Genomic DNA, 12,100 nt, shown 5'->3' with positions numbered 1-12,100 from the left:
ATAAAGTTTTTGCACTCAGGCTAGAGCACACCCAGTCACCAAGGTCATTTGCTGGCTACTGTCTGCCAGATGGGGTTCCTGTAGATTACTGGGTTAAATTGGAGTTAAGTCATCACTCCATGGAATCCAAGTTCCTTTGCACCCTCCTTATTTACATGTTTCCTTGGAAGTAGAAGCTGGATTGTTGAAAGACTATGCACAAGAAACAGGTCAGTCTATTTGCTGTGGGAGCTCTGGACATGCTGACTCCATTCTTCCACAGTCAGAAATAGGCTTGTAATGAATTTAATGCAACTTTATTTGACATCCCCCACCCCGCGCCCCCTTATTTTCCTAGAATCAGTGGCTATTAACTAGTGAATTACATCACTCTATCATTTCTGAGCCTTACATTAATTTTTAGTACTGCTACTGAGTTTGTCCATATGCTTTCATGGCTACAAGCATTCATACACTAGTGCAAGGCGACATTTTTCACCCTCAAATTGTATCTTGTGGGATACGCTGTGAATGTGAATGACTGAAAATGTTGTGGGCTTACCACAGTGACCTTCTGCTTGACTGCTCCCTTTCTTCTAGGCCAGGAGGCCACGAGCAGCAGTAAGGTGGTCCTGTTGTGTCACAGAGGCAGCATACATTTTTACAAAGGCTTTCTGCCTTTGCACGTCATCTGCCACGGGTGTTTCTCTGCAGCCCCCAGCAGCTGCCTCACCCAGCTTAGGTTATGCTCTCATTGTAGGTTCTCAATGTGTTTTTCCCTTTTACTTACAACAGGAATCTCTCCCTTGGTGCCAAGGCTGAAATAGCATCAGATAAACTTACCTTCCCACTAAAAACACATACCAGAATAGATATTGCTAACATGATGGCTGAAAATCAACCGGAACAGGTGTAAGTTATTTTCTTTTTCTATTTATATGCAAACTTTCCCATTTGAAGCCTGATGTCCCAAGGTGGCCAAGCTTGTGCAAATGTTTCATTTGTCTGCCCATCTATCCCCCTCTAATAACAGATGCCAACAGCACTGAAACCAAGTAATAGTAATATTAAAGGTGAAAACTTGTTTCCTATTATAAATATAGGCTGAGAGGACCCAGAACACAGGATCATCAACAACAAGCATGGTGAAGCTGTTAGTAACTTTTCTTTGATTTTTTGGATAAGCACAAGTTCAGTATATTCTTAGTTCAACTCATCTTTGAGTTACATCAGTCCAACTTGATCTGAGGATGTTGTATTGAAGATTTTTTTTTCTAAATAAATATCCAGGCTGTATCTCACATTGTTACTCCTGAATAGTACTAGATTGGCAAGGAAGTGTTAAATCACTGCGGTTCAAAGGGTAACATCTGCAGTCATTTCTGACATCAGATCTTTTCCTGTGATGGAAATTCACAAGGCATGCACTTCATATGAATATCAAACATTATTCTACAGATATATCCTTATAGCATTAACCATAGTGGTGACTTCTTTTAGATCTGAAAAGAGTCTGGCTCTTCCTCTTCTCCCTGGGAATTACGTTACAGCAGTAGTTTCTAAGTACTGCTAAGCCAACACATCATCCCTGAAGGCCACTTAATCTGATTTGTGGCCAAAGGAGTTGAAAAGTTTAAGCTGAGACCAGCTGAGACTGTGAAAACTCTGAGGGGTTCTTATCTGTTAGTAGGTAGAAATTAGATTTGCCTTTCCTGTGCACAGCTGTTTTTCTGCATCTAAACACACTCATACATACAGACTGCTATTGCACATGTGATCATTGCAATTAAAAATACTGGATGCCTCTTTTCTGCTGTGTGAAGATACAGCAATATTTCCTGAGGTGATGCAGGGCCACAGAGTGTAGATTTTTCTCACTTGTGGGAAGAATAAATTAATTCATAATTCTCTCTTTGCAAAAGGCAAGCAGTAACATAGACAATATTGCTGCATTTGCCTGTCTTGCAGTAGTTTTGTAGATTTAAGGTTTTTTTACTTGGTCATAAAGGAGAAATGGTTGTGATAGCTGTTAGCCATTCAGATGCTTCTGCAGGAGGCTTTCTGCCACCTCTGCTGGGACAATTCAGCTGCTGACCTTTTCTTGGGCCTGTTGGAGTGATCAGAAGGGATTTTCAATTGCCACCCTTTTCTTCCTCAGCCTGGTATATGCAATGTAGCCAAGTGTCACAGGATTTATCTGAGAGCTCCTCTTCCCTGGAATTTTTCAGTCATTTGAGGAAAATGTCAGGACAGTGTCTCTGCTTTTAATGAAATGTGTCTCCCTCTAGATACTGGTAATTTATTCCCATTCAAGATTATTTGATTTTGAGTCCAGTGGAAGAACTTTTACAAACATCTTTCTTTAGATGTTTGAAATCCGCCTAAAAGCTGTGAAAATATTTCCCAATGAAAAATTCTGGCAAAAATTCTCATTCTTTTCAGGTGTTATTATTGAAACACTACCTTGCAATTCTGAAGTAATAGCTGTGCTCACAACATATTTTTCTAGCTTGTTTACTACTGGCAATGTGCTGCCTTTATTATATACTTTATTGCTGACTATAAAAGCAGCTTTTTTTAAACAAAATATAAAGTCTGCATTCCATGCAAACACACGTGCCCCAGCCATGTGGAATTCATGGTGTGTGAATGGTGGCATTATGGACAAAACTCTCTGCTGAAGTTCTGAAAAAACATAGCTGAAAAATCCAGTTAATTTTCAGATATGACATCTGAACACTATAAAGTCATAACTTAGGAATTACTGGGAACTGTGTATAGCACTGTTAGATATTTCTAAATTATTTTAGAAGTATAAAAATATGAAATATTTGATTTCTCATTTTTTTCCAGAACATTAGAGGAAGTGTATCCATACTACATCAAGGCTCCGAGTGATTCTCTGGCAAAACCCATAAAGCAGCTGTTGAAAGGTATGCCTCCAGACCATGGAAAACAGAGTATGGTTTAAAGAAGTGCAAGGCAGCACTCACACTTGTATATTCACAGCTACTATGGGGCACCTCAGTGTTAAATGCACTTAAAATGGTTTTTACTTGGTGTCTGCAAGCTTGAGGAGAGATAAGGTAATAATACAGTATAAGGCAGATAATGCATCTCCACATATTCTAGCTTGAATTTAACAGTAAGGACTCTAAGGATGAAGTCCATCTTCTTCAAGTCTATTTTAGGAACTCTTTTCCTTTGTTTTATGTGTAAGTGATTACAAGTTCACTTCTCCACATCTCCCTGCTACCTTACTGTGAACAGTCAGTAGTTTTGTATGTCTGCAAATGCAGCTCCTCAGCTTAAATAATAACACTGCATTATTTTTATGGTTTTCCAAGCTATTCCTTCCTTATTGGCTACAAAGAATCCACTTTAAATAACTCATTGAAGTTCAGAATTCATCCAGGTACTCACAGACATACAGAATACATGCATCCACGCACATACAAACGTGTGAAAAACCTGTTGGGTTGGAATAGTAGGAACAAGTCTTTATCCAAGAGCAATTTTCTAAACAGAGCCTACATTTGGAGTTTGGATGTAATAGTAGTAGTGCTCTGTAGTATGTTCTTGTCAAGGTTCACCAAGAAAAATAATTCTGAACTCAGCTCTGTGAGTAGAAATAAGTTATTTCTTCTAGAGTGCTTCACTGTCATTGTTCAGGTCCCTAATCAGAGTTTCTTTGAAAAGGCTTTAATGTATGCACTGCCAATGCACTCTCAGGAGGACCAGAGTTCATCTCCTGTCTGTGTGATCAGTATGCATAAAACAGGATAGCACCCTTTTGTTGGCACAAGAGAATAATATCTTTTATATCAGACACAAATGGTTTATGGTGATAGCTTCCCTTTGAGATACAAAAGCTGACTGCCACCCTTCCGGGTTCAATGTGTTTCTATAAGCCTGAAATGCAGAAGTGATGAGTGCTATTGATATTTTGGCCTGAAAATACCAAAATTATTTGACAGTTGTACAGAAGAGTATGTAGGTGATATGAAATATTTTAAATATTTAATGCAGATTCAGATGAGATTTGCAAAAGAAAAAACACAGAAGTCTGGGTTTTATAATTTTGTATACAGAAATAATGTAAAATGGAGTTAGAAGAATTTTGCTTCTGCAATGTTCAGTCATTTTATAATGCAGATGTTTGAAGTATCTGTCTCAAAATGTTTGATTTTTTCAATTTTTTGTGTATATATTAACACTTTTTTTTCAATAGACTGCAAGTGGGAAAATATTACAGTTTCTCTTGTCAAAAATGCATCTGAAGAATGGTGGGTTTTGAATCAGCTTGGAAAAAGACATAAAACGCCTCATGAGAGTCTTGAACTCTTCATATTCAGTGATAAAGTCAGTCCACCAAGCCTTGGATTCTTGGCTGGTTATGGGTAAGAGGAAATCTTTACATAAAATTAAATAAAGCACGTAAGATAGAAGTAGAAGTGACTATTTGCTGATTTGGGGGTATATTTTTTGTCCTTGTTGGAGTGTTTGAATATTACAACATTTTGAAAAGAGGTTTTGTGAGATTTTCAAATCCATGTCTATTAATATTATCTGTAGAAGGATTAATATTTGCAAGGTTAGTATTGCCCGTCATAACTGCTCTCCAGTGGGAATAAAAACAGAAGCACCCTTCACACCAATTTCCTACTGAAGAGAAATAACTCAAAATATGTTAGTTCAGCTGCAGGTCAAGTTCTGCCTGAGCTCTGCCTGGTTTTGGTGCCTTCCCAGTCTTGTAGCCAGGACCCTGGGTGTGAAAGAGTTATGAAATACATCTCCACAGACAGAGGAAGGCAGGAGACTAAGGATTCCCAGGAGATACACTCTTCTGGTAGGATCTTGGAGAAGTCCCCATAGAAAGATTATCAGGGTAAACGCTAGTTTGTCACCAGTTACATATACCTTAATAAAAAATATTTGAATCAGCTTGGAAAAAGACAAAAACACATTTAATAAAAAATACTAAATATTAAACCTGACAGATTATTTGCTTTTAGCTGCTGTCAGATTTCCAATTGTGACTTCCAAGCTGTAGCAGGCAGGACATGCGACCATCAGCAACTGAGGTCAAAGAATTTTAGTCAGCCGCTAAACAGCAGTCAGCTGTTTATGATTCCAGATTTGTGAGGTGTTTGAAGAGATCTTATTTTCCTTCATCCTGTGGCACAGCAGAAACATGACCCTAATTAGAAATTGACTTTCAGCCCACTGACAGACTACAGTTAGCCACGTGGATGAGCTTCCTCACACCTGGCTGCCCTTTCATGAGGCACGATTTGAACTCTTCCTTTCTTTCTTTTCAGCATTATGGGATTGTATGCCTCAGTTGTCCTGGTGATAGGGAAGTTTGTCCGTGAATTCTTCAGTGGGATCTCTCACTCCATCATGTTTGAGGAGCTGCCCAATGTAGACCGAATCCTGAAGCTGTGCACTGACATTTTCCTGGTGCGAGAGACTGGAGAACTGGAACTAGAGGAAGACCTGTACGCCAAGCTAATATTCCTGTACCGCTCACCAGAGACTATGATCAAGTGGACTAGGGAAAAAACTAATTGATCTCTTTGGCATCACACTGCAAATCAAGTTGGTTAAATCTGAATTTTAAAGGAAAAAGAAAAAAAAGCACAATATTCTCTTAAGAGCTAAGCCTTTTATAGATGGGTAGCAACGATTTTTCACTGAAGGAATCCTGGAAGCTACGGCCTTAGGAATCCATGCTGCCTTTCAAATTAGGATTAACAGTGAAGAAGGTTGAATGATTTGTTGTTTTTAATGTGCCACTCCTCTACAATCTGGGGACTGCTTTGTAATTTAATCAGCAAAAAGTTTGCATCTTTGTCTGGCTAATTTAATTTTCCAGACAACCCTTACACCTTAGAGAGAAACGAAAGGAGTGAACCCACAGATGACTCCAGTGTACCTTCTTAATCCTCTCTGGAGCCACACAGTTTGGATTGTGCAATATGCTGTTGTACATCACTGACTTTCAAGCTACAGTAATGGGACACTGACAAGCCTTCAGGACACCCAGCACCCAGGGCCACACTGGGAACTGAAGACATTCTAGCCATACCCATTTGTAGAAAAGTAGAGGTTTTGATGTACAAAGGACACTGTGGACAAGCCTCTGTCAGCAAAAAAGTAAAAACAAGTCAGAAAACAAGTAACAGTCTCTTAAAATGCCTTATTTTATTTGTACAGTCATAGGAGACATTTCCACCAAACATCAATGACTTTTCTCAGGAAAAAGCAACTGAAACTTGACACTTTGTCAAGATTAACTAATGGCTAGAATAATTATTGAATTCTGGGGTGTTCTGCTGTGCCATTCTCTTCAGCATTACTGCTTTCCATTGGATGAGAAAAGAAAGTGAAATCAATGACCTAATGTGCTACTTCATTTCTTATAACCCTTTAAAGACTGAGTAGTGTGTGCTTCTCTCTGCTCCCCATGACATGCTTTTTCCCATTTCGATGATTTAAGGCAAGTCTTGTTTTGCTGTTAGCTGATATTCTTCTTCCAGTGTTTCAGGTATACAAAAATGTTTACATATTCCAAGTCACATTTTTACATCTGAGACGGGGTTTTTTTTTGAAGTTCCCAAATACAGACATACATATGAGCTTGAGAAATACTTTTTTTTTAAAAATTGCTATTATTAGTGAAGCAAATGGCTCATTGCAGCATGAAAATTTAAAATTGCAATGTAGGTTTCTTTCCATGTCAAAAAAAAAAAAAAAAACTGAGAAAAAAAGTAATTGAGTGGGTAGGGTATGTTAAAAGGATATACTTGTAGTTTTGATTCAGTAATGACTTAAATTAAGCACATGTTGCAAAGTCATTTTAGAAGTATTTTTTCCTCTGCCTTTTTACATGAAATGGGAAAAGTTTGACATTCTTCTTAATCTGTGACAAATAAATCTCTTTCTTGTAGTTAGCTGCTATTTATTATATGAATGATTAGTTAATCACCAGAAAGAAACTAACATAATTTGCTGGCACATTTTACTGCAGAACTTCATAAAACAGCACAACTAAATGAAGTTGAAACATACTCTGCTGAGTGCTTCCATGACAAATGCTGTCACATCCATTCTATACTGTGAAAACTAACACTTTGAGCACCTTGACGTGCACAAAATAAAATCTGCTTCATGATATTGTAACAATAAAATAATTTGATGACTGGAACTCACTGGAAGACAACCTGATTTCCTCTGAAGTGAAAAGGTGGCTGCTCATGTACCCAGGCAACGTTTCCCCCTGCAAAGTTTTGCTCCATTTCTTCCATAGTCCTGTGATTTGAAATATACAGGGCAGCCCTGACATAGCACTCGGGGATGCTAAAATGTCTTTTATAGTTGGATGGATCCTCACCTGGGTGTTCAGTGATTTTAAGGAGATGAACACTGGAAGGAGAAGTGTGAAGGATGCAGTGTGTTTCTAAGGTACCAGCCAGCCAGAACCATGCTGACCACAGTTGGTCCCAGCTCCCTTCCTGGTTCCTTCTCTTCAACAGGCACTTCCTTTTTGTTGGGAAAAATCTGTCTTCAGAACGAGCTGTACAGTTATTTGGGCTTTGCAAAAAATGTGCTGCTCTTTCTTTCATGGATTGATCAAACTTTGAAAATAAAAGGATTCTTCTGTTGTTTTTTTTTTTTAATTTATTTCTTTTTAAAACAGCCTATAGTCAAATCACTGATCTGGACTGGGTAGCTACCTGCAATGGGTGAGGAGTGTACCAGACCATCCTTTGAGCCCAGCTGTCCAGATAAAGTTGAACTGGCAACCAATTTCCAGGGACATTCTAGGTGGTCAGTACTGGGACCAGTACCATCTAACATCTTTATTAACATCCTGGAGGACACAGCAGAGTGCCCTTTCAGCAGTGGGGACTTCACTGAACCTCGGTCTGGGAAGGTTTGCAATGACATGAGTGTGCAGCTCTCTCCTGGGGCGTGGGCTGGGCAGCTGCAACAGCAGGGGCAGGACTTCCTTCAAAGGCAGATCTCAGGATGCTGCAGAAATTATCTGCCAGGTACTTCATGAACTCAGGCAAATGCAGAAAAATCCTGCCTCTGAGGCAGACTGACCCTTACAGCAATGCAGACTAGGTAGATGGGTTGGGAACAGCTTTAGAATAAAAAGAGACAAGACCAGGGGTGGGAATTGCAGCGTGCTCTTGAGGCAAAGGAAGCCAACAGCATGCTGGGCTTTACTTACAGGATCACAGCTGAAAGTCAAGGAAATTTATTAGTCCCCTCTATTTCACACTTGTGAGACCACACCTGGAGAAGTGCACGGAGCTTTGGGGGCTCCAGTGCAAGAAAGATATCGACATACAGGACTGAGCAGGCAGCTGAGATAACAACAGGCAAGGAGAGGCTGCAGGAGCTGGGCTTGCTCAGCCTTCAACAGAGAAGTCCCATGAAAAGCTTATTGGTGCCTACAGCTGCCTGATGGTGAGATACAGAAAAGCCAATCTCTGCAGAGCTGCATGATAGATCTGATTAAATAAAAGGAAAATTATTTTTACCATGAAGCAATCAAACACTGGAGCAAGTGCCCAGAGAAGCTGTGAGATCCTCAGCCTTGGCTGATCAAGCCCCAAGCATCCTGTTGTAAGTGGCCCTGCTTTGGATTGTAGGTTTGATCTCAAATCTCCTGATGTCCCTTGCAATCTAAATTATGTCACAATTTAAAGATCCTGTCAGAGATGCAAAGTAACCTGCTGGTGTGCTTTCCTAGTCTGTGGATGCATTAGCTCCCTTGTTCTGCCCATCAATAGTCCAAACATAACTCCTTAAAGCAGGAGGAGAAGCAAATTTCAGCTGCAGTTCTGTTTTCCTTGGCTCTATTTAGAAACCTGCATGTGCTTACGCAGGCAGTGGTGAGTTTGTAAGTCAGAGCAAGGACAAGTGCTTTGACAACACACCCAGCTGCACCACCAGGCATCCCAGAACTCTCACATGCCTGTGTGACAGGGCAAAATCTTCAGCTTGCACTGCTTGTGTAATTAAAGATTTCACAGTTTTCCCTGATTTGGTAAACTGGTTAATCCCTGGGTAGTTGAGATAGATAGATAGATAGATAGATAGATAGATAGATAGATAGATAGATAGATAAAGACTGTGGCTGCTCTGCCTGGCATTATGTGATATTTAAACAGAATTTCTACTCTGGGTGCATATGGGCTATTTTAGATCAGATTTTGTTGCTTCCTTCTTGAGGAAGGAAACCAGAGGAAATCCAATGCTTTATTAAAAGCTTGGGGAGAACAAGAGAAAGGCAACCTGTGAGCATGCAATAGGAAAGGCAAATTCCTGTTCAGCAGCCAAGGGAGCAGGACCTGCAAGTGCAGTACAACCCTGACCCACTGTACTGAGGGGCTACAGGTGTTTTTAAGTTATATTAAGAGTTAAGGTGGCCACTTAAGACAGCAGAAAAAGAGCTGGAGAAGAAACAAGTATTCAGAATCATTCAGTGAGAATGATTCATCCTTCAGTCTTGTGTTTCAAGTTGATAAAGTTCATGGTATGAGAAATCATTCACATCTTAGCTTCAAGATTTGTCTCAGGAATGTGCTGCACAAGTAGCAAACCATGGAAGGGACCAGCAAACATCTGTCCTTGCCTCTCCTGGCCTGACAGGTACTTCCCAAGGCCAGTTCCACTGACTGCCATTTAGAGCTCTTATTAAAACAGAAATCTAATGAAAAATATCTTCTGCTATGAAGAAAACTAGTTGGACACTGGCTGATGATCAGGGAGACTGAAGACTTTCCTTTCCTTTTAAGAGGAAAGGACTTTCCTCTTAAGAGTAACTGGAGGATAGTCATGTTTGAAGGAAACTATCCCTCTTCAATGTGCAGAAGTTACTGATTTGCTTAACAAAATGCACAAAATGAAAACACTAACCCTGTATTAGTCCCAGGCTCTGGACTCAGCAGATCATAAGCTCAAACCAGGATTGTTTATCTAGAGGGATACACATCACACACAGAGCTCAGATGCACTGTGACCATCTCTTCCTGCCTCTCCTCACCAGCAAGATCACACACAATCACTTCCCTGGCGTGGGGGGCCACAAATGCACCCACGAGGATCCCCTGTGGCATAAAGCTCTCAGTGCTGGGGTTCCAACCCAAACCTCCTTCAAAGGCTTTCATGAGGTCATATAATTTTTCAGAGGCAATCTGGTCTTGGTGTGAGGAATCTGACACCTCCACAGGGCCTGAGGGAGCCCAGCTGTGCTGGATGTGCTGCATTCATTGCTGGACACCAGCTAATGCCTGCTCTGCAACTTAGCACCTTGCCTTGCACGTTCAAATACATCAAACACACACATACACATGGACAGTGTGCATCTGGGCATGTGTGTGTCTCTCTCTCTCTGCTTTTTGAGAGCACAATTTTGCTGTATTAGCACTCATTAATATTTCAAGCTATTGTCTCCTGCAGCTCGTGCTGGGGCAGAAGAGGGAGTTGCCAGCAGACACAGACGTGACCGTCAGACTCCTGCAGCAAACATTCAGGGAAAGCACATTTCTAATGTTATGGCAGCAAGAATGAGGTAATGCAGTTAAAATATTTATGAAGCCTTTCAGCTGACATCTCCAAATACCTTGTAGAGCCCAAACTTTGGAGGTCAAGGCAGTGTATTAACTAGATATTCATCCAGCTATAAAAAAATTTCCCTGTTTTAAACAATGCTGGGGACAGGAGGGAGGGAGAGAGGGGTGGATCACAGGGAGAAAAGAGAAAAGAGTTGTAAAGTTCATTGCGTATCAAAAGGAAACACATGGAACTTTTGGACAAAAATTGCACTGTACTTTTCTCCTTTTCACAGAAAGCCTTCTAAAATTATCTTTTAAAGTTTCAAAATATTCTTCCTCAAAAAGGGTCACAAAATAAGGATGAACTCCAGGCTTGATACAACACCATATTACCTGGCCTGCAAAAAGGCAAGTGGGATCTGCAAAAGATGCCAATTTTTAATATTCTTATTCCATAACTCACCATCAGTTGAGCAGAACCATGGTGCTCACAGCTGATAGCTTGAGAGATGATCAGCTGCTTATGGTCTTGTTATTCAAAGGGGAAGGGAAAAAAAAAGAAAACAGATAAAGGAACAAATAGTTGGATGAGAAAAAAACTCAGGAAATGCTTCTATCTACCAATTTCTCTGATGGACACACAAGCAAAGTAAATCTCTTCAGATTGTTTCAATGGGGCCCCTAGAGGTCAAAACTCATTCATTTTTGCATGGTTGAACTCTGCTTGCTCTCTTCCTCCTGCCTACTGTGACCGAGGTGGCTTTTTCTGCTGGGCTCCATCCCTTGCCATCAGGTCTCACGTGTGCCACATCACAGATCCCCTTCCCTGTCCCCTAAAAATCTGCACAAGTTCAGAACTGCCAGGGCTCTGACACAGAGATCCCAGTGCCAGCCAGCCCTGCCTCTTCCCCAGGCTCCAGCTCAAGTCCAGCTCAAGCTCTCTCTTGCACAGCCAGGCTCCCATTCCTGCACTAGCACAAGGCACTGGGAGACACCAAAGTTTGGCCTTTGGAATGGCACAGTTGGACTCCCACCACAAAAAAAAAACACAATGAAAGAACGAAGGAAATCTAGCAGAGCTGAAAGTACCGCATTGCAAAACAAAATGACTGAAGGTTATTTGTGAGCAAGGAGACAAAATGCATTTTCAGATGGCTTTTTGAATCATCCTATCTATCAGATGTTCATCTATCTGAGCTGTTTCTTTTACAGTACTCAGCCAGCCCATCTGGTGCTTAGCTCATGATGTATGGATTCAAAACATATTCTGAGCACTTTGTTGATGAAGTAATATTTCTCCTGCTTGTTTTGCTTAGACAAGACTCCACAACCATTCCATCAGGTCTGTGGGATTTATGTAGCTACTTCAACTGCTTTCAGCTAAAAAAAAAAAAAAAAAAAAAAAAAAGAAAAAATTTGTGGTGGTCTTTTCTGAGGTCCAAAGGAGAGGAAGGGCACTGGTCTCCATCAGGGTTTCTGACAGATTCTGAGTCTGCTGTGCTGGAGCAAAAGGTGGATGCATTTCTCATTTTCCCTGCTCCAGCCGT

At 40.6% G+C, this 12,100-nt stretch overlaps 1 protein-coding gene across 1 annotated transcript in view; it reads left to right on the top strand.

Moving 5' to 3' along the window:
* PIEZO2 (piezo type mechanosensitive ion channel component 2) overlaps positions 1-6,730 on the top strand; it is a 285,437-nt gene extending 278,707 nt beyond the window's left edge. Inside the window, exons 52-55 of the mRNA XM_054285125.1 lie at positions 775-891; positions 2,833-2,912; positions 4,211-4,379; positions 5,301-6,730. Coding sequence (XP_054141100.1) covers positions 775-891; positions 2,833-2,912; positions 4,211-4,379; positions 5,301-5,553 — 619 coding nt within the window. The 3' untranslated portion in view covers positions 5,554-6,730. The remainder of the gene's footprint in view (positions 1-774; positions 892-2,832; positions 2,913-4,210; positions 4,380-5,300) is intronic.
* Positions 6,731-12,100: the final 5,370 nt, after the last annotated feature.

Source organism: Melozone crissalis, unplaced genomic scaffold (genome assembly GCF_028551555.1).
Source record: "Melozone crissalis strain CALT ecotype California unplaced genomic scaffold, PUWL_Pcris_2 ptg000042l_1, whole genome shotgun sequence".
In the NCBI taxonomy this organism is placed as follows: Eukaryota; Metazoa; Chordata; class Aves; order Passeriformes; family Passerellidae; genus Melozone; species Melozone crissalis.
The sequence above is the reverse complement of the archived record's forward strand: the minus strand, read 5'-3'. Positions and strand labels throughout refer to the sequence as shown.